At 38.8% G+C, this 21,499-nt stretch overlaps 1 protein-coding gene across 1 annotated transcript; it reads left to right on the top strand.

Moving 5' to 3' along the window:
- Window positions 1-698: 698 nt before the first annotated feature.
- DEK (DEK proto-oncogene) lies at window positions 699-19,530 on the top strand. The gene is made up of 11 exons (XM_080582720.1): window positions 699-856; window positions 2,176-2,322; window positions 4,205-4,306; window positions 4,812-4,921; window positions 8,069-8,163; window positions 8,723-8,843; window positions 9,895-10,077; window positions 13,118-13,250; window positions 15,551-15,699; window positions 17,010-17,078; window positions 17,889-19,530. The coding sequence occupies exons 2-11, from the start codon at window positions 2,187-2,189 to the stop codon at window positions 17,898-17,900; spliced, it is 1,110 nt and encodes a 369-aa protein (XP_080438846.1). The 5' UTR covers window positions 699-856; window positions 2,176-2,186; the 3' UTR covers window positions 17,901-19,530.
- Window positions 19,531-21,499: the final 1,969 nt, after the last annotated feature.

Below are 21,499 nucleotides of genomic sequence, written 5' to 3'. Positions count from 1 at the left end.
CGGGTCCCGTGTAACGCTGCCGTAATTGGGGGATAGTGCAGGGATGGTGCTCTGCGTACTGTGTGCTTGTTCACTTCGGGCTTGTGTAATTACGTGTCGTTGGTAAATAATTTGCGTGTTTTTGTTTTTATTTATTTAAGTACCACCAGCTTTGACTGCACGCACTTAAAACTTTGAACATAGAAAGTGCGTCCGTGTCGTCGAGTTGGGGGGGTCAGGATCGTTCCCCAGCCCCATTTTTTTTTGAGCAAAGTATACAAATCGTTTCCTCAGCGTTGCCGCGGTTATGTTTATGTTGCACGTTCCCTCCTTTAGTTTAATTATCAAGCCCACGCCGATCGCCGCGCTTCCTGCACGCCCAGAAGGCAAACAGCTGCGATCAGCTTCGTTTTTTATTAACCCCCTTCCTCCCCTCAAGCCGCTCCCCGCCGCCAGCCGCTCGCTGCCGGCACAGCGCCGGCTCCCGGAGGAACACCGGCACCCGCCGCCACCCCCGGGTCCCAGGGCACCAGGAGACCCCGCTCCCCGTCTCCCGCTCCCTCCCCAGAAGCCGCTCTCCTCCGTTGGCCGCCGCCCTGAGGCGCGGGGAGCCGCGGCCGCCACACTCCCCGCCCGCCCCCCCGTCCCGTCCCCTCCGCCGCCCGCCGCGCACGCCCTGACGTCACCGCCCCCCCTCCCCTCAGCACGCCGCGCAGCCTCCTCGCGCCGGCCGTGCCGCGGGCGCTGATTGGCCGCCGCCTTCCCGCTTCCTCCTGGCCGCCCGAGAGCCCGCCATTTTGAAAAGCTCGCCGCCGCCGCCGCCTCCCCGCGGGCCCCCGGCACCGGGACCGGCCCCGGGGCTGCAGCCGGAGCTGAGGTGGGTCCGCGCCGCCGCCCTCGACGGGGGAGGCCCCTCTGGCGCTGAGGGGGAGCGAACCGAGGCTCCCGTCCCGCTGCGGGGCCGCCCCGTCAGCCGGCCTGCCGCCGGGCCGCGCTGCCCACCGCAGGGCTCCTCAGGCGCCGTGTGTCGTCGCCGCCGCCGCCGCCTTCCCCGCGCCTCACGCTGAGGGGGCACAAAGTTCTCGGCTTCCCTCAGCGCCCCCTGCCTGCGTGGGAAGGGGAGGGAAAGGTAGCCTGTGCTGGGCTGCTTGCTTGCTCTCTCCTGTGGGCGAGGGGTTTTCGCAGAGCACCGCCCTGAGTGCCCCCAAAGAGACGTCTTTTCTCCTGGTGGTTTAACAAAGAGGACTAAACTTGCATTTTCCTCTCGCTAATAAAACTCATGGTCTTACTGCCACCTGCAAGCTTCCGTCCGTGTGCCTATTTTAGTTGTTGTTCATCCAGTTTGACCTCTTGCAGGTATACCGGCTTTAATTTTACAAAAATAAAACGATTAACGTGATATTTTCCCGCAAGACCTCAAACAATTGATAGTGTATTGTGTTCCAGAAGCGTAAACAGTGAATGATTTTGAAAGTTAGAGTCTTCTAAACTGAAGAGGTAGGGCTAGCTTCCTTTGTTAGGTAGGCGTTCCCTGTCACGAGGGAAATAGCACTCACCGGAGTGAGATATTAAAACTTAAGCCACTTGAAGTGCTAGGAAAAGACTCCTCTTAAATATGTTAAGTGTGACACGTTTATTAGTTTCTGTTGTAGACTTGCAGGTTAAAAACAAAAAGCATCTTTGAGCCCTAAGTTGTCTCATACCTATTTGAATTCTGAAAGCAGCGTTTGCTTTTCCAAATCGCTCATAACTTTTCTCTCGCTTTTCCCATTTCCCATGTAAATACCCAGCTTGTTGAATTTATCAGGGAACTTGTATGTGTAGTTAACTATGATCAGAAATAACTGATAACGTGGTGCACTAAAATTATGACGTCTTAAAACTTTACCGTTCTTCCTAGTACAGCGCCACTTGCTTTGAGTGGGTGTTTCTGAAAATTTCACCAAGCACGCTTGCAGACGCGTGTGTGGAAAGAACTGATAAACTTTTAAACTTCTTAACCAGGCTAGTTGCAGGATGGATGACAACTTCTGAAACTTATTCCGTTGTGTATCTGCAGAATGGTCTAGTTGGTGTCTTAAAGTATGTAACCAGTCACAATAGAAGCACGATGACATTAATTGTTTTGTACTTTAAAAAAAAAAAAAAGCAATAGTGTTATTTTTTTATGGTTTTCCTGTGTTTTTTTTTTTACAGAAACATACACCATGTCTTCTGTTGCTTCATCCAAAGAAGATACAATGTCGTCTGAGAAAGCGGACGAGAAACAACCTGAAGCTGAAAACAAAGCTGAGGAAAGTGATGAAGATGAGGAGGAGGAAGAAGAGGAGGAAGAAGAAAAGGGTACTTGTTTTTTCCACTGAATAATTTGTCTTTTAAAAATGCTAAGCTTATTGAATGCAGTCGTCTGTGTTCTCAGCTAATTTTACAAGAAATATTAGAAGATTCTACAGTGCATCTTTCTCTCAGATCATAAATAATCTCCCAGTAGACTAAAACAGACAAACCTGGAAGCAACAACACTGATGTTCCTCAAGCAAGAATGAAGGAATTGCTGGCATCTTGGATTCACACACGAGTGTGTTTTTTTTGTTGCTGGAAAAACTTTTAGGTGATTACAAGGTGCAGCATCCTGTATCAAATTATTCACGTACAAAAAAAATACATATCCAATACATATCCAAGAAAGAATCCTTTTTCTGCCAGTAACGCTTTGAAGTGATCTATGTTTGCAAAAGAAAGAAACTTGGAAACACCTGTGAAATAGCTTTGGAATAATACAGACATCTTTGTTTGCCTAACTGCTGTGGATTATTTTATTTGGTACCAAAGCTTAGTTATAGTGGTGGGGTAATTCCATGTGACTGATTTTACTAGTAAAAATTGTGGTGTCAGAGGGACAAGCAAGGCAGGATTTGTGTCGCAGCATGTAACTGCAGAGGGTAGTCAAGGAATACAAGCTGTGATGAAGGAACTACCATGCAGTAATGTTGGTGTGAAATCCCTAGGCAACTATTTTGCAAATGAAAGCATACGTGTAAGCAGAGCTGCAGTATTGCATAGTGAAGACCGAGTCAGTGGTGGTCTTAGGTTCTTAAAGGAGCAGAGCTTTGTCTTCAGGAAAGGTAGCAGAAAAATTGTGCTGTTTGGGGAAAAACAGAGTAATTAGAATTAAGTTTTTACAAATAGCTCTTTCTTGTATATGCCAGATTATGTTTTACTATGTTGTCAGCAGATAATTGTCTAGTTTTGGTTATGTACATACACATTATGAAGCTGCTTTTTGATATTGAGGCTAGAACAGCACTATCTGCTAAAAACAGTGTGACAAGTTTATTTGAGGTTGAGTGTTTTACTATGAAATGTTTAGGTTTGTGAAGCCTTGGGGCTTTTGTCCTGGTGTGGTACTGTTAAAGTAGTGATATGCAATGTATAGATAAAACAATCTAAACATATTCATAGAATCATAGAATGGTTTGGGTTGAAAAGGACCTTAAAGATCATCTAGTTCCAACACCCCTGCAGTGGGCAGGGACGCTTTCCAATAGAAGGACTAATCAGTACCAGAATTATTGCGAATAATATCCTTGTAGCAGTGGTGACACTAGTTTTGTGCTCTGCAGAGTGTTAGCACAGCACAGCTGTGTGTGGATTAGTACAGTCCCACTGTCCTTGTGGGAGCAATCTGTCTTTTCTGCTGATATGATACTACTGTGTAGCTCCCCTGTGCCACAAGTGGGAAGAGGAAGAGGCTGCAGGCAAGTTGGATTCCCCTTTTGCCCATCTGGTAGCGTTGTTCTCCCACAAAGAGCTAGAGTGGAACTGTGCCTGTGGGAGCTAGGGGTGGCAGAGGGAGACTGCAAAAGAAATAACAGCTCTATACCTTAGAAAGGTGATGAAAGGACAGAAGGCTGGGATTCTGAAAATGCATGGTGTTGTCATCTCCATCATGAGGTGCAGTTCTCTTTAGGAAATGTCTAGCCTTTTCATTGAGGTTAGGTTGGATGTAGGGTTGTAGTTAAGAACTAGAGACTCTGATACACAGCTCTACAGAACCCCCTTGACCTTTTAGCCAAAGGTTTGAAAGTGTAATAGTACTTGGTTATATCATTATCTTTTTTTTTTTGGTTTGGCATTGCAGTGATTCAGAGTTGTATTGCCTATCACTGCAGTGGAATGTGGTCATGTCATGAAAAACACTGTTTAAGGAAACTGTATTTTGCAGAAAAGAGCCTCATCGTTGAAGGAAAAAGGGAGAAGAAGAAGGTAGACCGGTTGACCATGCAAGTATCCTCATTACAAAAAGAACCTTTTACAATTACACCAGGTAAGTTTGACCTCTCACATAAGAATTGTGAGTATTGGGAGTTATGACGGAACCTCTCAAATGATAAAATTGTTGATTTGTTCTAGATGAGACCTAACCTAACAATCATGGTATGTTTTAAAATAATAAGGCTATTATATGAAAACTGCCTTTTATTCTGTAATGCCCTGTTAAACCTTGGGAGTTATGTAATATTTAAACTTAACCTTGAATAGGTTCTTCAGTATTTAGCCACCACTAAAAATTACAGGAGCATCTAGAATAAAAAGAAATGCCAAGTCTGTGAACCCTGGTATAGGTAGTATCAAGTAGGAAAGAGAAAAAAATATCACTATCGTGGTGCCTAATTGATAGGAAAAGCCCTGCCTAATGTTTGACTTATCATGTCTGATGCTGTGCTGAAATAACTTCTTTGCTTTTTTAAAGAATTATAGCTGTTTGAAGTTGTAAACGCATAGGTAAATATAAATGTGATGAATCACACAACTGATTTTAAATGTTTCAGGAAAAGGACAAAAGCTTTGCGAAATTGAAAGGATACAATTCTTTTTGAGTAAAAAGAAGACAGATGAACTTCGGAACCTGCACAAACTCCTCTACAACAGGCCAGGCACTGTAAGAACTTAGTATCAATCTTGTATATTTATTAGTTCTCATGAATTGTGAAAAGGTTTGTAGTAAAGTTTTTTGCATTTGCACACGTGGATCTACTTCTTCAGTGTCATTTGTTACAAACTACTTAGAAAATTAATATTAAAGGAATAGTTAATCAGGCCCACAATTTTTCTAACTTCCATAAACTAGTGTCTAAAAATCCTGTGGAAAGGTATACTGAATTGTAAGCCTGTTTGAACAGAGATATTTTTTTTTCCCTTCCTTGGGTGCAGGGGAGTGGTTACTTTACTAGGATGAGTTGGAAATAATTTGAGTCACATGGTAAAACTGCTGATACGCAAGTCATAAAAGTATTCCATGTATAGTTACTTTGTTCAACATAGCTTTTTCTTAGTACTTCAGTTTCTTTTGTTTGATACCTGTGTTAGTGGTTTTTGCTACATTGTTACCTACCTAGTCATTTTCTCCTCTAATATGCACAAAACAATAGAAAGTAAGCACACTTTAATATATAAAGTCTTCATAGTCATTTTTTCATTTATCTAAAATAAGATTCAACAAAAATATTAGTTAAAAATTGATATGCTTGCATTTATATCTGAAAATGAAACCTAAGCAAATCATAACAGCAAATCTTTTTTGGAGTCTTTTACGTACCATTGATCTTGCCTTAAATTTCCGAGTAAGTATGACCCGTTTTTCTTCCTAAAAGGCATGAAGTGGACATAGGGAAATTAAGGCAGATTAAACTTTACCATTTCAATACACTTACCGTATTTATAGGAATTTATTTTTAAGCTGCTCTTATATTTTGGAAACTTAAATAGCTAGCACAGAAATCAAGAACTGAGTAGTACAAGCGCATGCTAATTATAGTGTCTCAGACCACTGCTGAAAATGCAATGCTTGTTTAAATGGCAAAGCAAAGATCCATTATCTCAAGTATTCAGAAGAAAGAACGATGTATATTCATTAAAAACCATTTCTGTGAATTATGGTATTTATTCAGTGTGGCAATAAACAAAACAAGAAAACTTCTAGCTCAGTGCATACGGAGGTTTGCAAACATTTGGATTGTTCTGCAGTAGAATTTAATTTTGGTTTGAAAGGTGGAATGACAGAACCAGGTAACTTTCTGATTTAACTACCTGTATAGTGGAATTTTTGAAACTGTATCCATTTATCCTTCTTGATACCAGTAGCGCTTTTATACCTTCTTCCAGTGGTGGTACTGGGATACCATGACCTCAGAGTCCCTCTCTCCCACTTTAACTCGCAGGTCTGAGGCATGACTCATTGAAGGGACTATAAAGTTTATTGTTTTGCGACAAGCTACGAAGAAACTAACAACTCCATTATGCTGTTTTATTGCTTACTAAATCAATTGTTAATATATAATGTAATCCACGAACAGACACATGACTATTAGCAGTTTCACAATTATGTGCAGAATGATATCAAATGATATTTAACACTCTTAAATCTCACTAGCTAGACACAACTGCAATTGAAATACAGCTCTCCTTGTTCCCTCCCACACAACTTACTTGGATGCAATTTCACCGCACTTTGCTCTGCCCTCTCCCTTACAGTCTTACGGGCATTGAGTTGGAGAACCCAACCAATTGCTTAAAGAGGATTGCTCTAGAGTCCCAGTGGTGTGAGTCCTTAGGTCACCCTCGCTACTTTCTGTAGGTGTCCACATTCCTGCTGCCCAAAGCACGGTGTTCCTGATGCAGTTACCTGAGCAATCTCTGCCTTGTACACTACTGATATGGTTCCCTAGGTACAAGTGGCCCTGCAAGGTTCTGCTCTCCAAGAGGTCACCTAACCACCCATTCAGTTGTCTGGTTCATTGTGATTACACACGGCTTATGTGTAACAAACCTATTTAAGGCAAATTGGTTTGCTTAACCTCAGTTGCTCTACCTACTTCATGCCACTGAAGTACAAATACTTTCCTTAGCTTATACACAGACAGTCCACATAACAAAGCAGGATTTTTCATGCTGTTTTTGAGCTTACACAGCGTCCTGCTGCCTTAGTTGCTTGGTTACAAATCATTGCCCTTGATGTATTCTTAGAACAATCTTCTGATTTCCTGCAAAGTTTTAGTACACCTGCAGGATGTTTTGCTTGTGGATATCAAGTAGTATCATCTGTTAAAGTGACTGAGATAGAATTTTGTCACATCACAGTGTATCTCTTCCACCTATTAATCATCACCTGTTTATCATGGAAAGTTTCTCTCTTAAATAACTGTACCTGTTCTGTTTCTACACTCATTTTTCAGTAACACCTGTGTTCTAACCTAAAATGTGATAGACGCGAATTAGGTCACAACCTTGTGTTGGAAGCTTATGTTGTAACACAAAGTATGCCCCATCGCTCATTGACCACAGTCAGTATTTTACAGACTATTTAATACTGTTTTTATTGCCTTCAATTATAGTTAGATTTATAAGAATATTCCTAGTCCTAGAAAAATTCTCAAATATGTTGACAATTTACTCTATTTCCATTAATTCTTGTGAAAGCAATGCCTCTGACCTAAAAGATCAGAGAATATATTTATTTACTTCAAAATATATTCCATTTGAATATATATCAGTACAGTTTCATCCAAAGCTATAATCAGAACTGTAGGGAGCTCAGACAGATCTTCAAAAAAAAGAGGTTCAAGTGTACAAGCACAATCCTATGTAAGACTAAAAAAGCAAATAAAGCAAATCTGCTCTAGTAGGTCATATAGTAAAAGCCAAATTCACTATGCTGTAGCAAAATATATGGTATAAATCATGTGACAGTCTTCCAATGATCATAGTTGTGCAAACATGTAAATAATAATGCAGTACATTCTAAACAAGCTCAAAATGGCAGGTGATTTTACCAGGTAAGTTATTAAAATGAACTAAATTACCAAGGCCTCTGGATCTTAATTATTGTAGTTATCAGTCATAGGCTGTCATGAGGCAAATGAAAGCATAAACTGTATAAATGTTTTTTTTTGAAAGTGGATATAAGGTTTCATCAACAGAAAGCTAAATGCTAGAACAGATTTTTCTTGTATGAAAAGTTAACAAACATAATTGGATGACATCTTTTAAGGTACCCCTAAAGGAAAGTAATCTTTGTGTTCTGTTCTAGGTTGCTTCCCTAAAGAAGAATGTGGGTCAGTTCAGTGGGTTTCCATTTGAAAAAGGAAGTGACCAATACAAGAAAAAGGAGGAAATGTTAAAAAAGTAACGATCATTATTGCTACTTAATATAGTCTGACTCGTGCTCTACATTATTTTTATTTTCAAAATTTTACTTTGCAAAGTTTATGTTGCACTCCATTCATGGTGCAAGCTTTCATCCCTTTCATCGCTGTATGTCTCAAAGCCTTTCTTCTTCAAAATCTAAACCACTTCTGCTCGTTGTATATTAAAAGTACAGTATTATTCCTAGAACTGTTGTCAAATAAATGTAGTGATTTGTAGCAACTAACATAACAAATAGGTGTGGTTTTTTGTTTTCTTTATTTGTTTTTTAACTGTTTCCACTGCAAAAACACCTTCTATTGCAAAAACACAACTTTTTCTCACATAAGCACCTTCTCTATCAACAGAAGTGGCTGCAGCTTGGTTGTTACGGACTAAAAGGGTTTACAAATGTAAGCCAGTATAGCTAGTCATAACAAATGGAAGAATTTCAGGTCATAGACATAAGCCAGGCAGCAGCTTCCAGCAGTCAAATGTTGATCTATCATTTATGAAGTGATACTGAATCCTTTTTTTTTCCTGTTACTCCTCCCTCCAGATTTAGAAATGCGATGTTGAAAAGTATCTGTGAAGTTCTTGATTTGGAAAGATCAGGAGTTAATAGTGAACTGGTAACCAGGATCTTAAACTTCTTGATGCACCCAAAATCTTCAGGCAAGGTGAGATGCAGTTTGCTATGCTTGTTCTTATAGCTCTATTTTAGTGAAAAATGCAGCTGTCTCCATTCTTGAAAGTGAGTAGTACTACTGCTGCAGACATCTTTAATGGGACCTGCTCTAGCTTGCTATGGGTCTTAAGGGTGAGAACTTTGATAGAAAATGCTTACATGTAAGAGCACTTGTCATACGCTGTTAGCACTCAAAAGCATGTGTGAAGCTTATTAGGAACATCCATATCTAAATGCCATAAGTAGCTTCTGCTTTGTGGGTGAGTGGGACAGAATGCACATAACACATAATCAGGAAAGAAAAAAAAAGTGTCAGAGCAAAGAAATAAAACGTGAAAACACAGGAAAATAAACAGTCAGATGTAGCTGGGCACACCACAAGTTGACAAGTGTGTGTAATCACACTCAAAATGGAATTTATTGCAGGGCTGGGAATATTTGCTTTATCTAGTATATTCTAATACACTGCATTCAGCTGCCAAGACTACTAAACTATTAGTAATTTTCTTCAACCCTCAGTTTTCAATCTAAAATCAGTACTTAACTAGTGAGAGTATTGCTCAGGAAATTAAATTTATTCCCAGAAAACACTAGTAACTAATTGAACAAATCAGCATATTGCCTTAGGCATACTGGTACTGAGTGACAACAAAATGCAGTTTTGTATGACCTGAAAAGTTGTCATCTAATTTGTTGCTAGAAGAAAAAGTTTGCCTTTGTGGGTAATGTAAAAGATTCCTTCTAAATTGTTCTTCCTTGTTTGTTGTCTTCCCTAGTCTTTGACAGTGGAAGATGTGTTCCGTTATGGGAGTAAAAGGGATGCTTAGCTTATAAGTGAACTTAAGTTTCATTTTACTCTGATTTATCGCTGTACTATGAATTTCTGCTTATGGTATAAGAGTAGCATGTACAATTGGTCTGTTTTTTGTTATGACAACTTAAAGACCTCTGTACTTACTATTCTTTCACATGATTTGAAGGTATTTATGTTTCAAAACTCACTTTTGCATTCCTACTTGAATAACACAATCCCTGTCTCTCAGCCATTGCCAAAGTCCAAAAAAACACCAAGCAAAGGTGGTAAAAAGGAGCGCAGTAGCACTGGAACAACAAGAAAAGCAAAACGCACCAAGTGTCCAGAGATCTTGTCAGATGAATCTAGCAGTGAGGAAGATGAAAAGAAGGAAAAGGATGACTCTTCGGAAGAAAAAGAAAGTGAAGAGGAGGTAATGAGGATTTTTGTTGTTGTTTTTCAACATAGGGCTAAAAATATTTGTCTGCGGTTTGTCACTGTGGTTGTTATCAATTGGTAATTCTTGGAACACACAAGGTTGGGAGGTAAGTGGTGTTTTACTGAATGAATGGCTTGAAGGCGAAACATGGAAAAGGGAACACATCTTCAATTTATAAGGGATTGTCATGATTTCTTTGTGCATTAAATTTAGAGAATCGATAAGGCAAAGGTTCTGATTTTTCTATGTATATACACACCTTACAAACCATTTGCTGTATGTCATTTAGGAGCAGTCAGGGTTTCAAGTGCAATTGATTCTTGTATCATTTTGTGAAGACTTTATTAATGTGATTTTCATTTAAAAGAAAAAAATCCCAGGATTGCTTGACTGTGTGTGTGTGTCTGTGTTTGTGTGTGTAGGGTTTGATTGGTTATCTAGGAGTTAACTTTGAACTCAGCAGATGTCCCTAACCTACTCAGCTGCATTGTTTCCAGACCACATTTCCTCTGGATTTTGTCATAATTTCTCTTTTAAGAGTTCTGTGTCTTGGATCACAAAGCTAAAGGGAGCAACATAGTAAGCAGCCTTACAGAGATCCCTGCAGTCTCCAGACTGTTCTCACCTCATTATTTGCAGTTCTTCTGTATTTTCTTTGAAATTTATTTTAGTTTTCCATAGTAGGAGAGAAATGAAATGAACTTTATGGTTAAATTCAAAATACCTTTCTATGTGCATTCCCTTTCAGTCCAATACTTACAGAATAGACACGCGGAGAGCCAGTGTAAGTGTACAGATGCCACTGATTCGTCCTTATGCCTGAAGTGTGGTAAAAAGAAATGAGAAGGACCTACAGGCTCCATCTTATGCTGTATTTTGATTTAGACAGTACTGCCTTTTTAGCTGTAATCAAAGGCCTGAAACAAACAGCAATTAGTCAACTAGTGTCAAAGAAAATTCTTTATGTAAGCTACAGAGCCTTTGACTGTAAAGTGTGACCGTTACTTACTTCGGTTGCATTCCCTCTACTGCATTGCAAGTGTAACACAAAGTAAATAGCCTGAGTTGCAGAAAATAGTAACAAAAGTCTTTGGTTAGAAAGCTGATGTATATAACTTCAATCCTTGGTGCAAACACTGTCATTTTGACAGGTGCTTATTTTAACTTTAAAGATTGTTCAAGGAAATTCCTCACATCTCCATAAAACAAACTTAATTTCTGAATTTCTTCCCCCAGAAATAGTGAGTCAAAGGAGGGCTGAAATGCTATAAGTTAATTTTATATTTGTTCATCTCTTCAGCAGTACAATCTTCCTGCTGTGAGGAAAGGAACGTGGCTTTCAGAGCCAGGAGTCTGCTTTTAGAAACTTTTTCAAGAACTCGAGTATTTAAGGAAAAAAAAGTAAACCCTATTGATCTAACTGGGTCTTCTTTGTCTTCTTTCAAAAGGTAGGAGTTAGATGTCTGCCAGGCAATAGCTGAGTGCACTGAAGTCTTTGGAAAATGAAGCTGACTTGCATGAAACAAAAGTTTAATTACTACAAAAACAGTATTGTGTCAGATTAGTTTGAACATAGGAAATGGTGAAGTAGTAAATGTGTACCTTTGTACAACTTTGAGATAACAGCATTTTAAAAATGCTAGGTTTACGATACTCCTTAACATACTACAGGTTGAAGGATGCAGGTAACATATCTGCTTTGTAACCCCATTTCTGTTGGAATCTTGGGCATGGAGTGGCTGGAATAGAGTTAAGAGCCTCTCTTGATTGCAGTTTTGTTTTTTTATTTTAAATCTTAGTTACCTGGAAGCAGAAAATGTCTGAAATACTTCTGTGTGCTGAGGGAGCATGATTTTGTAAAAGCTTAAATGTGAGTGCTGGTTTTAACCTTTGACTTTGTACAAGTGATAGAACTTGAGCAGAAACTCGAAAGTTAATGGGGTGATTATTGAGTGTATTTCCTGAATTTCAACAACGAAGGTCTGAATTCTTTACTTAACATTGTTGCATAGTTGTATAGTTGCAAGTGCGATTGTAAGTGAGCAAGCCAATATAAATAAATATATTCTGGTTTATTGAATACTGGTTTCACAGGTTGTACCAGGTACTAATGGGAAAAGTGGTTAAAAGTTGGATGAACTAATCTTAGTTTTTTTAGGTGTGATAGTTTGCTCAGCTGACTACACTGCCATTTAAAATTTTAATTACTTATGAATTTAGTAACTTTAGTTGATTTGTTTTGTTTCATGATGTTCCTTCTCTTTACTCCTGCTCAAAGTTTTGTATTTGTTTCTGTGAGGAAAGTTTTCAGCCTTGTCAGAAGTACTATGTAAAGATTTTGTGTGTTAAGCACACATTTTGTGCCAAAAATGCAATGCACTGATAGATGTATTCATACACAGAGACACTGTATGTATTAATGTTCCCAATTTCCCCTGTTGGTAGTAACTTAATGCGGTAACTTTTTGAGTTTACTAGTCACAATAACTGGTCAAATTAAGTATTAGCTCATGTAGTTCTTCTCAACTAGTGCAAAAAGAATTAGTTGCGTGTAGTCCCAGGGAGCTATAGGATCTAGAAATTAATTGATCACAGTGTGCTATGTTTTTTGTGTGTGTTTAAGAAATTTTATAAGCTAGTTATAATTAACTATAACTTTGAGCAACCTGATCTAGAGGAAAGTGTCCCTGCCTATGTCAGAGGGGTTGGAACTAGATATGTTTTTTTAATTTCTTCCAACCCAAACCATTCTATGCTAACTAATTACAAATGGTACATTATAGCACAGCTAAATTACTAGTATCATCAAAAAGTTCTAGCTGTTTGAGTCTGCGTAGAGGGACAATGTGAAATTGAAAAGAATATGAACATATTCCCTATATGGTGTAGGGGTAGAAATTGCTAGTAAAATGTAGTAATACAATCTGTTGATTTAGTTTGTATCAACAATGGAAACCATCCCTTCTGTTCAAAAGGGGAATGGATTGTTGAGGTAGAAACCATGATTTTAATCTTCCATTTTTCTTCTTTATAGCCCCCTAGAAAAGCATCCAAAAGAGAAAAATCTAAAAAGATGACTTCCAAACCCAAGAAAGCTGTGAAGGGTGCTAATGTCAAGAAGGCTGATAGCAGCACTACTAAAAAGAATCAGAACAGTTCTAGAAAAGGTAAATGCTTTAAATCTGTCCTCCTACATCGTCTTGTAGCTTAACAAGGATGTTTATTAGAAGACAGATTTCTTCACCTAATTGTGAAGGAAAATGGAATTTGATTAATAATGGACTTGCTGCTTGATATGTCTTTCCTTGAAATGGTAATATTTTTAAAATGTTCTGTTTTGGGTATACCTTTATATAACTTATCTGTGTGCATATACATTTTACTTTCCTAATCATTGGAAGTATCAGCCTAGGTCTGTCTTCTGCTGGAAGAATATTAGTGAAATTCCGTTAGTGCCTCTATAGGGGCTTTACATGAATCTTATAGCTGATGCGGTAGTATATATCCCACTGCGTATGTCTCTTACTCAGCAGCCCAATGTGTTTTTGTTAACATAGATAAGGGTTGTATGTGCATCCTGTTGCTCTTAGTTTTCTCATATCTGACAATATACGTAGAAGATATACATTCAGTATACCATGTAGAGGTTCCAGCAGTGCTATTAGGGACAGACTGGTTTCTTTCTAAGCAACTTTGCAGAAAAGGACCCGAGTTAGGGGCAAATGGTTCTCACAGGCACTGAGCTGAACCCTAGTGAGCAGTGTGCCCCTGTGACAAGGAAAGCCAACAACACTCTGGGCTGGTTCAGCAAGTGTGTAGCCAGCATTATTGCAATTAATTAATGCCCCACGTTGAGCACTTGTCAGCCTGCCCTGGGAGTGCTGTGCCCAGCTTTGGGCTCCCTTGTACAAGGCGGGTGCGGACAGCCTGGAGTGGAGGGCCAGCAAGGTGACGGGGCTGGAGCACACGGCGTAGGGGGGTGCTGAGCAAGCTGGGCTCCTTCGGCCTTCAGAAGAGCTGGGTCAATGGGGACCGTGCTGCAGCCTGCGACTGCCGAGTGGGAGAGGAAAGGAAAGGCAGGGCCAGGCTCTGCTTGGAGGTGTGCGGTGAGAGGATGGGAGGCGCAGACACGAGCTGCTGTCAGGGAAATTGCAGTTGTATGTTGGGAGAAGCAAAGCTTCATCGTGAGGGTGTTCACCCAGAAGAGGGGCCCTGAGCAGTTGTGGCATGCCCTTTGTTGGAGGTGTTTATGCAGGAAGCTAAGCAACCCACTCCACTGTCCCTGTTCTGAGAAGCAGCTTAAACCAGATCATCTCCAGAGGTCCCCCCCAGCCTTAAATTCCCTGACCTTCTATGAGTAAACAGCCATGCCTCTGTCCCAGATGTACTGTTACTAGCATATATCCGTATGCTGCAGACAGTTCATTTAATGCCAGCACCAGCATATGTATGCTACAGAACACACAGCAATTCAAACTGCCCTGTTTGTCAGTGTGTTGACAGTAGCAACTCCCAGTTATAGAGCTGTGTTAAACTTCTTTCGTAGCGTAATTTCTCAGCAGTTATGTAGCCTGTACTGAACTCAGTTTTTGTTTGTCCGCTGGCAGTAATAATGTGATCGGCTCTGTGTTTGTGTACATTTCATTTTGCCATCACAAATATATATTTATGTTATATATGTGCTTTACATAGTTGTATGTTACATAAAGTAAGCATCATTTCTTCTTTATTCCTACTCCATTTCTGTTTTGAGTGTATGTTCACCCTACAAAAATCAAAATGTTAAGTACATATTTCTGGATGCTCATTCTGTAGATTTATTGGCATCTGCTCTGATGATCTGTGCCTCCTCTCGGAGTCACGGAATTTAGTGGAAGTTAGAGTCACTCAGTCTCAGTTTTTTTGTTTCTGGAAAGAATTGTAGGAGTGTTATCTGTATGTCCTGTCCTTTCACATAACTTCCTCTGATTCTCTTCATTTGTTGGCATGTTTTTTTCTGATGGCATGTTTAGTATTCGAACGTTACAAAATTACAAGACGCTAATGGGCAGCACTGCTGGGGAAAAATAAATTGAAAATACTTTTTAAAGCAGATAAGTACTGTTAGGTACATAATGCCTCAATTTAGAATTGCTATAATTGGCTTTTTTCTAGTTTGATAGATGAGTACAATCGGTCCCGTACTTTCTAGAGTACATATTGACTTGTAAACTGATAGTTCATGGACAGTGATGCAGAGTCCTAAATAAAGGTAATATTGCCAGCATTAGCTTTGTTTATAAAGCAATGGTCTGGCAAGATACCGATTTTGAGGAAGACCATCTGCATCAGTTGTTTGGAAAAAGTTCTGGTGGCTTCTGCTTTGGCAGAAGAAGGCAGGCAAATTTAAAATCTTTTATTACAAATTTAAAATCTTTTATTACAATTAAAATCTTTTATTGCAATTCAAATTATTCTTCATATTTAGAAAGTGAGTCTGAGGATAGTTCAGATGATGAACCTTTAATTAAAAAGCTGAAGAAACCACCCACAGATGAAGAACTAAAGGAAACTGTCAAGAAATTGCTGGCCAATGCAAACTTGGAGGAGGTCACAATGAAACAAATTTGCAAGGAGGTAAGCAAATGATTTTGCAATCTTTTTTTCTTTTAGATAGTGAGTTGTCTATAAACAAACTTTTGTCATCTTTTTATCAATTATGGCTTGCACTCTGCATAATTTTTCTGAAACAGTGCTTTTGCATTGATTTATTTACTTACCAACAGCTACGGCAAGGAGATCCTTAATCTTAAGGTATGCAGCACTGATGCTCCACACAAGAATGGAAGTCTCTGAATCAAAATGAGCTATGTGGAAAGCAGCGGTATTACCTCCAAAACTGCTGTGTACAAAAGTGCAAGTGTTAGAGCTGTTGAGATAGTGCAGCAGTTTTCTACTGTCAAAAGAGGAGGGCTGTGTCCTGCTCTGTGCACATTTCTCCTGCTCACCGTGCTCTTCTTCATGTATTCTCTTTGAGTCTGTTCAGTGCTAACCTACCACCAAAAGATGACTAGTTCTCAGCCAAGTTAGTGAATTCAGTGGGTTCGGCAAAGGAGTCATTAAGCTGCAGAACAGGAGACAGGAAGGAAAGTGGATAGAAAAGGGAAGCGACCACCATACAGACAATACTGTTACTTCGACACTTTCTGCAGTCAGTTAACTCACATGTTTGTTTTCTTGATACTTCCCCAAAGTTATCTTGAGAAAATTAAACTAGCAGTTAATCTTAGGAGAAAACTGTACGTTTGTATTCTGTACAAAAGTCTGTTCATGTTTATAGTTGTTCTAGAATGTCTGAAACTTTGTGTAGTGGAATAAAGCATTCTGCGTTGATTGTCAGTATTGGCATCTAGTTTTTTGTTTGTGTGGTATCCCTCCACACCCTAATCTTGGTGGTTAACCAAAGAGTAGTTGTAGTATAGCACTTAAATATGTTGACTCTTTTGTTAGTGACTTTGAGGATCACAATTTCACTTTTTTACCAAAAAAATTAAAAACCTTTGGGTTTTGTTTTTTCCTACTATTATTTTAGCTTCCCACCCTAATGCAGAGGACATCTGTCTACTTATACAGCATGTAAGACAAAAACTGGAGAATTCTTAATTTTCCTGACATGGCAAGATAGGCACTCCCATTTGTTTATCTGTTGTGTTGATAGTACCAATTTAGTTGGTGACCAAGCATAAAAAATACATGCATTTAAATTCTGTGATCAAAATTAGAACAGGAAAATCACTTCCCATAATTAATCGAGGGAATTTTGACAGTTGTACTACTGTCAAGTACAACACCAATTTTTGCCCTAATTTCATTTAAGCTTCTTCTATTTATACAACATACTGAATGAAAGTAACTTGAGGTTGTATTTTTTTATTCTTTTTTTTTAGGTGTATGAAAACTATCCTAGTTATGATTTGTCTGACAGAAAAGACTTCATTAAAAAAACAGTCAAAGAGGTAAAGACCTTATTGTTTAGAAAACTTTCTATAGTCTTTTGCAGTCTGTTAAAAATTGGCATGGCATCCTTTTACACTGGTTTTAATAGCCTCCTGTATAGTATTGGAGGTACCCCAAATTCCAGTGTTCTGATAAACGTGAATAGTTCTGGTGGGAAAGGGGGGGGGGGGGGGAGGGGTGTCCTGTATTCCTCTTCCTAAAATAACTGGTCCAGACCTTTTTTGTTAGCATTTCACTACTACTTTATGAGTTTCTTTGATAAGCAGAACTAAAACTAAAGTTACAGTATTTTTTGATGACTTCTGACTCTCTGAAAGCTATGTATTTTCTTTTAATTGCAGCCTTGGCTGCAGGTTGCCCCACAAGTCATGCACTGCCCATACACATTCATAGATAACAGCACGGGAGATTGTATAAGCTCTGCAGATTGGAAAGCTTTGGCAGTAAGAGAAAGAAAAAAAGGATAAAGATAAATAGGTTTTCTTTGTGTGCGCCCTTCTTCATGTGCTTATGAGAGATCAGTTATGATGCTGCCTTTGAGTTTTTCTTTTTCATGTGGTTTTATTTGCAGATGTTGAAATGATTTATGGCTGTCTAGAACATAGCTGTACCTGTGTGCTGTGCATACATATGTACGTGTCGCTATCACCAAAGGCATAAATAAGAGCAATCTGTCTGATGCAGGGATGTTCTTGTTTTTTTTTGTGATAGCAAAAGTAGAGTATTTTCTTGATAGTCTGATGCTGAAGGAGAGGCTATTTGTAATTGCATTTAGACAAAGGAGAAAACTAATACACTTCTCATTTCAGTTGATTTCATGATCTGGTTTGACTGTGGGAAATTGAAGATTCCTGATTTTATGTTCCCGTGGATTTGAAGATCTGATAGGCACCAGCAAAAGGAATGTGTCTCACCCTTGTATTCAGTCAGAGTTGATTCTGCTGATCTAATGCTAAGAGTGTTGATGTAAATCATGTTGTGTATCTTTTTTTTTTTTTAACTCGACATGCATTTGATGCAGTTTTTAGTTGAACATACTTAAGTTTTGTGCATGGCAATAAGTGTTCCCTTTTTATAGTTTTTGTACATTATGAATTGCTTTGTATAATTAGATTCATTAGAACCGTCATAGTTTAGTCTGCCTTAATAGCTTGCAGAAGATTTTAAAATGAAGATGAAAGCTGTTTATCTGTGGATATACATGCAGAGACTGGAATATTGCAGTATTGGTTATTAAAGAATATTTTGAATACATATCCATTCTGAAAATAACAAGAGTTAGTCACATGTTAATGTCTTTTATATTCTGATACATTCTACAGATACAGAGTTATTCTAAATCTGGATTACTGTCTTGCATGTGTAGGCACTGAGACAACTGTTAAAGCATGGTAATTGGCATATAGATGTTATTTTTGTACTTTTAAAAGGCTTTCTGTTGTGTATATAAAGTTATTTCAGATTTCTTTTGTGCAAATCAGTTTTTTAATCTTGTTATCTTGGAGGATTTATGACATGAAATGTCATTGTTCAGCAGTGAGGCTGTGATGAAAAGTGGGATGCAGAAGTTTTGTGAAACTACGAGTTGAGGTTTTACAGTGTTTTTTCCCATCTTACCTTGTACAGAAATGAAACCGTAGTTTTATACTTAAGCTTTTCAGCATTTAACTTTGTACAAAGACTACAGGTACATTTGTTTCAATGGCTTGACATATTAAATAAAATCCCTCTAAAAGCTATAGGGAAATTTTCAAATTTCACTTTGTACAAAATCTTTTATTTTAGTGTCTTGATTTAATGGCCTAACGTCTCAGAAGTGTGTGTCCAGGGTGTGCAGCTGGGAGGCTTGAGAGCTTTGGAAGCCCACAGTGGGACTTCTGAATCAGGCATCGCTAAGTGTGTGGTTAAGCTCTGTTCTGTGTGTGAAAGCTCTTCGGAACCTGAGCCTTGGTGCCTCAACATGCGCAATGGTACTTTTAAGTCTGCAGTCTTGAACTTTGGCCCACAGCTTTTTGGATCAAAGCGAACTCTTTGCATAAGTTTCTGTTCTTTAGGTTTCTGTTCCTCCATACACCATGTTGTTAATATGGAAAGTCCTACACTTAAAATTATGAACTACTAACAGACGCCAAAGCGTGGGCTGCCGTTAACGCCACGAGCAAAGAATCCCTCTGACTACAGTATTTCTGGAAAGACAAAGCATATTTTTGAATTTTATTGTTGTACAGTTGGGAAATAAGGGTTCATAAGTGATCTAAATTCTGAAAATGTTCAGCCAGTTAGATTGTTAATTGTCATACACTTTGAATTTCTTTGCATATAATCATTTATAAGAAGGCTGAATGTAACGGGGGTATTTTGTATTCAATAAACGTCTTTCACAAAAATGTAAATCAATTTTGATGATACAACATTTACTTAAATGTATAGTAAAAAAAAATTACACAGAAACAAGGTTGTTGTCTCTATCTCATTTGGTAGAAATACTCAAGCCTGGTTCAGCAGGCTTCTCTACTTTAAAGATATTTTTCCTGAAGTGCATGTCCTTGCAGCAAGTTATGATTTTATATCTTCTGTGATTTATTTTTTCCCTCTGAAATATTTTAGCATAAAGAAAACTTTGTAAATTTTAATTAAAAATGCCAGGAGTTTCCACTTCCACTAGAAGTCCTGCCTAAAAGTGGTAAGTTACTTGTGTCAAGTTCTGTTGTGTTTTCAGATGGATTTTCTACAAATAGTTTACCTTCCTTGTGATTGTTATGTAAATACACCAGTCAGTTTTAATTATGTGGGTCAGGAAGTGTTTTTAAGGTGAATAACTTTCAAGTATAAACATTTCTTACAGTGTAAATTCTAACAAAAGCTTACAAAGGGATAGTGTACTTCTATTTATTGTATATGTGCATTACTTGCCATTTTGGAATTGAGATGAAGGACTGGAAATTAACTTAGCAACCTTCAAAGGCTGTGTTTAAATCTCTTAATTACAACTAAGTGTAGCTCTCAGCTGAGAAGAAATGTCTGAGCTGTTTCTCTGCGAATTCGTACCAGTCTGGCTGCAGCTGATAAAAGATTCCTGTTCTTTCTACAACAGCGTGGAAGGCTGCAAGACAATACTAAAAGGTATATAAAATGTCCTGGTTATCCTGATGCTATTGGATTAAAAACACAGCTGATCAGGGCTCTAGATGCTATACAGAGATGCTGATTTAAAAAATAGTTACTGGCTAATTGGATAAAAGTTAACTGAGTACAGTGTTTGGGCATATACCTTGCAGAAGTATAAGATTATATCCTGACCATAGTAGTCTAGAAAAATCATTCTAGCATCTTGATTTGATTGCTTACAGCATAATTCCTGCAGGGCAGTGTATTGATTCCTCTGTTTTGTTAAATCTCAAGTATTCAGTGTTTTGGTTGGTGAGCTGCAAAAACATGTAATTAACCTGAATGTCTTCCTTATGGAAACAGCTGGATTTATGAGTGAGCTTGGCACTTGAAGTTTATGGGTCCTGTAAAAGAAGGGGGATGGAGGGGAACGAGGTGGGGAAAGGGAAGAGTAGAATTTTGCAGAGTGAGGGGAGAGAGATATAGAGGTGTTGCATGTCTTCAGACAAACAGCCGAATTGGATTTACCAACTGGAGTAACCAACCCGTGGGATACTGCTCAGGCACGTCTGACCAAGACTAATTTGGGAAGACAACTGTTAAGTGCTGTCCTACTTTTTCCAGATGCTGTAGACTAATAGCCTTCTTGGACCTGAACAGGCTGTTTGTAGTATCTGTGTTCTTTCTGCATTTTCCTGTTACAAGGTACATGACAAAACAAGATGTATGAACGCCTGGGTTTAGATTAGCCACTGCTAAGCAGGGCTTAAATAAGCTTTTTGGAGCCCAGTGCTTAATCTGGCCAAGTAATGCTCCTGGCAGTCAGCACGGGGATTGCAGGAAGGTTTATTAGATCTGTTGCTGCTTTGGAGAGGGGATACCTCATAACCACTTGGGTAGAATTAATTATTCCTCCTTTCAAATCAGAAAGTTGTGTGGTAAATGTATCGCAGAGTCATGGAATGGTTTCAGCTGGAAGGGATCTCTGGAGGTTATCTGATCCAACTCACCTGCTCAAGATGACTTTAATCAAGTAGCTCCTACTGAGTCAGATTGAAAGCATTCCTGAAATGATTGCTTTTTTTTTTTTTTTACATTGTTATTTCTATTATTTTTATTTTGGTTCCCATCACTTAGGGAGAACAGTGGAAAAATCTATAAGGTACCAGAATACTTTGCCTGAAAACTTGCAGTAAGAAACTTGGTAAAAAATGACCTTTCTCTTGCTGAAAAATGTGAAGAAACATCTTGAGTGCTAACAAGTGTGTAGTTGTTCTTCTTCAAAGAAATATCTCTTTGCCTTTGAATTCAG

The sequence above is a fragment of the Anser brachyrhynchus genome (assembly GCF_964034855.1).
Source record: "Anser brachyrhynchus genome assembly, chromosome: 2".
Taxonomy (NCBI): Eukaryota; Metazoa; Chordata; class Aves; order Anseriformes; family Anatidae; genus Anser; species Anser brachyrhynchus.
Note: the sequence above shows the minus strand (reverse complement) of the source record. Positions and strands in the feature narration are given on the sequence as shown.

Bases quoted from the DNA above. Each gene is read 5' to 3' on its own strand.
- DEK (XM_080582720.1), top strand. From the start codon at position 2,187: ATGTCTTCTGTTGCTTCATCCAAAGAAGATACAATGTCGTCTGAGAAA. The intron at 4,307-4,811 runs GTAAGTTTGACC...TAAATGTTTCAG, and splicing joins ACCTTTTACAATTACACCAG to GAAAAGGACAAAAGCTTTGC. The intron at 10,078-13,117 runs GTAATGAGGATT...TCTTCTTTATAG, and splicing joins AAAAAGAAAGTGAAGAGGAG to CCCCCTAGAAAAGCATCCAA.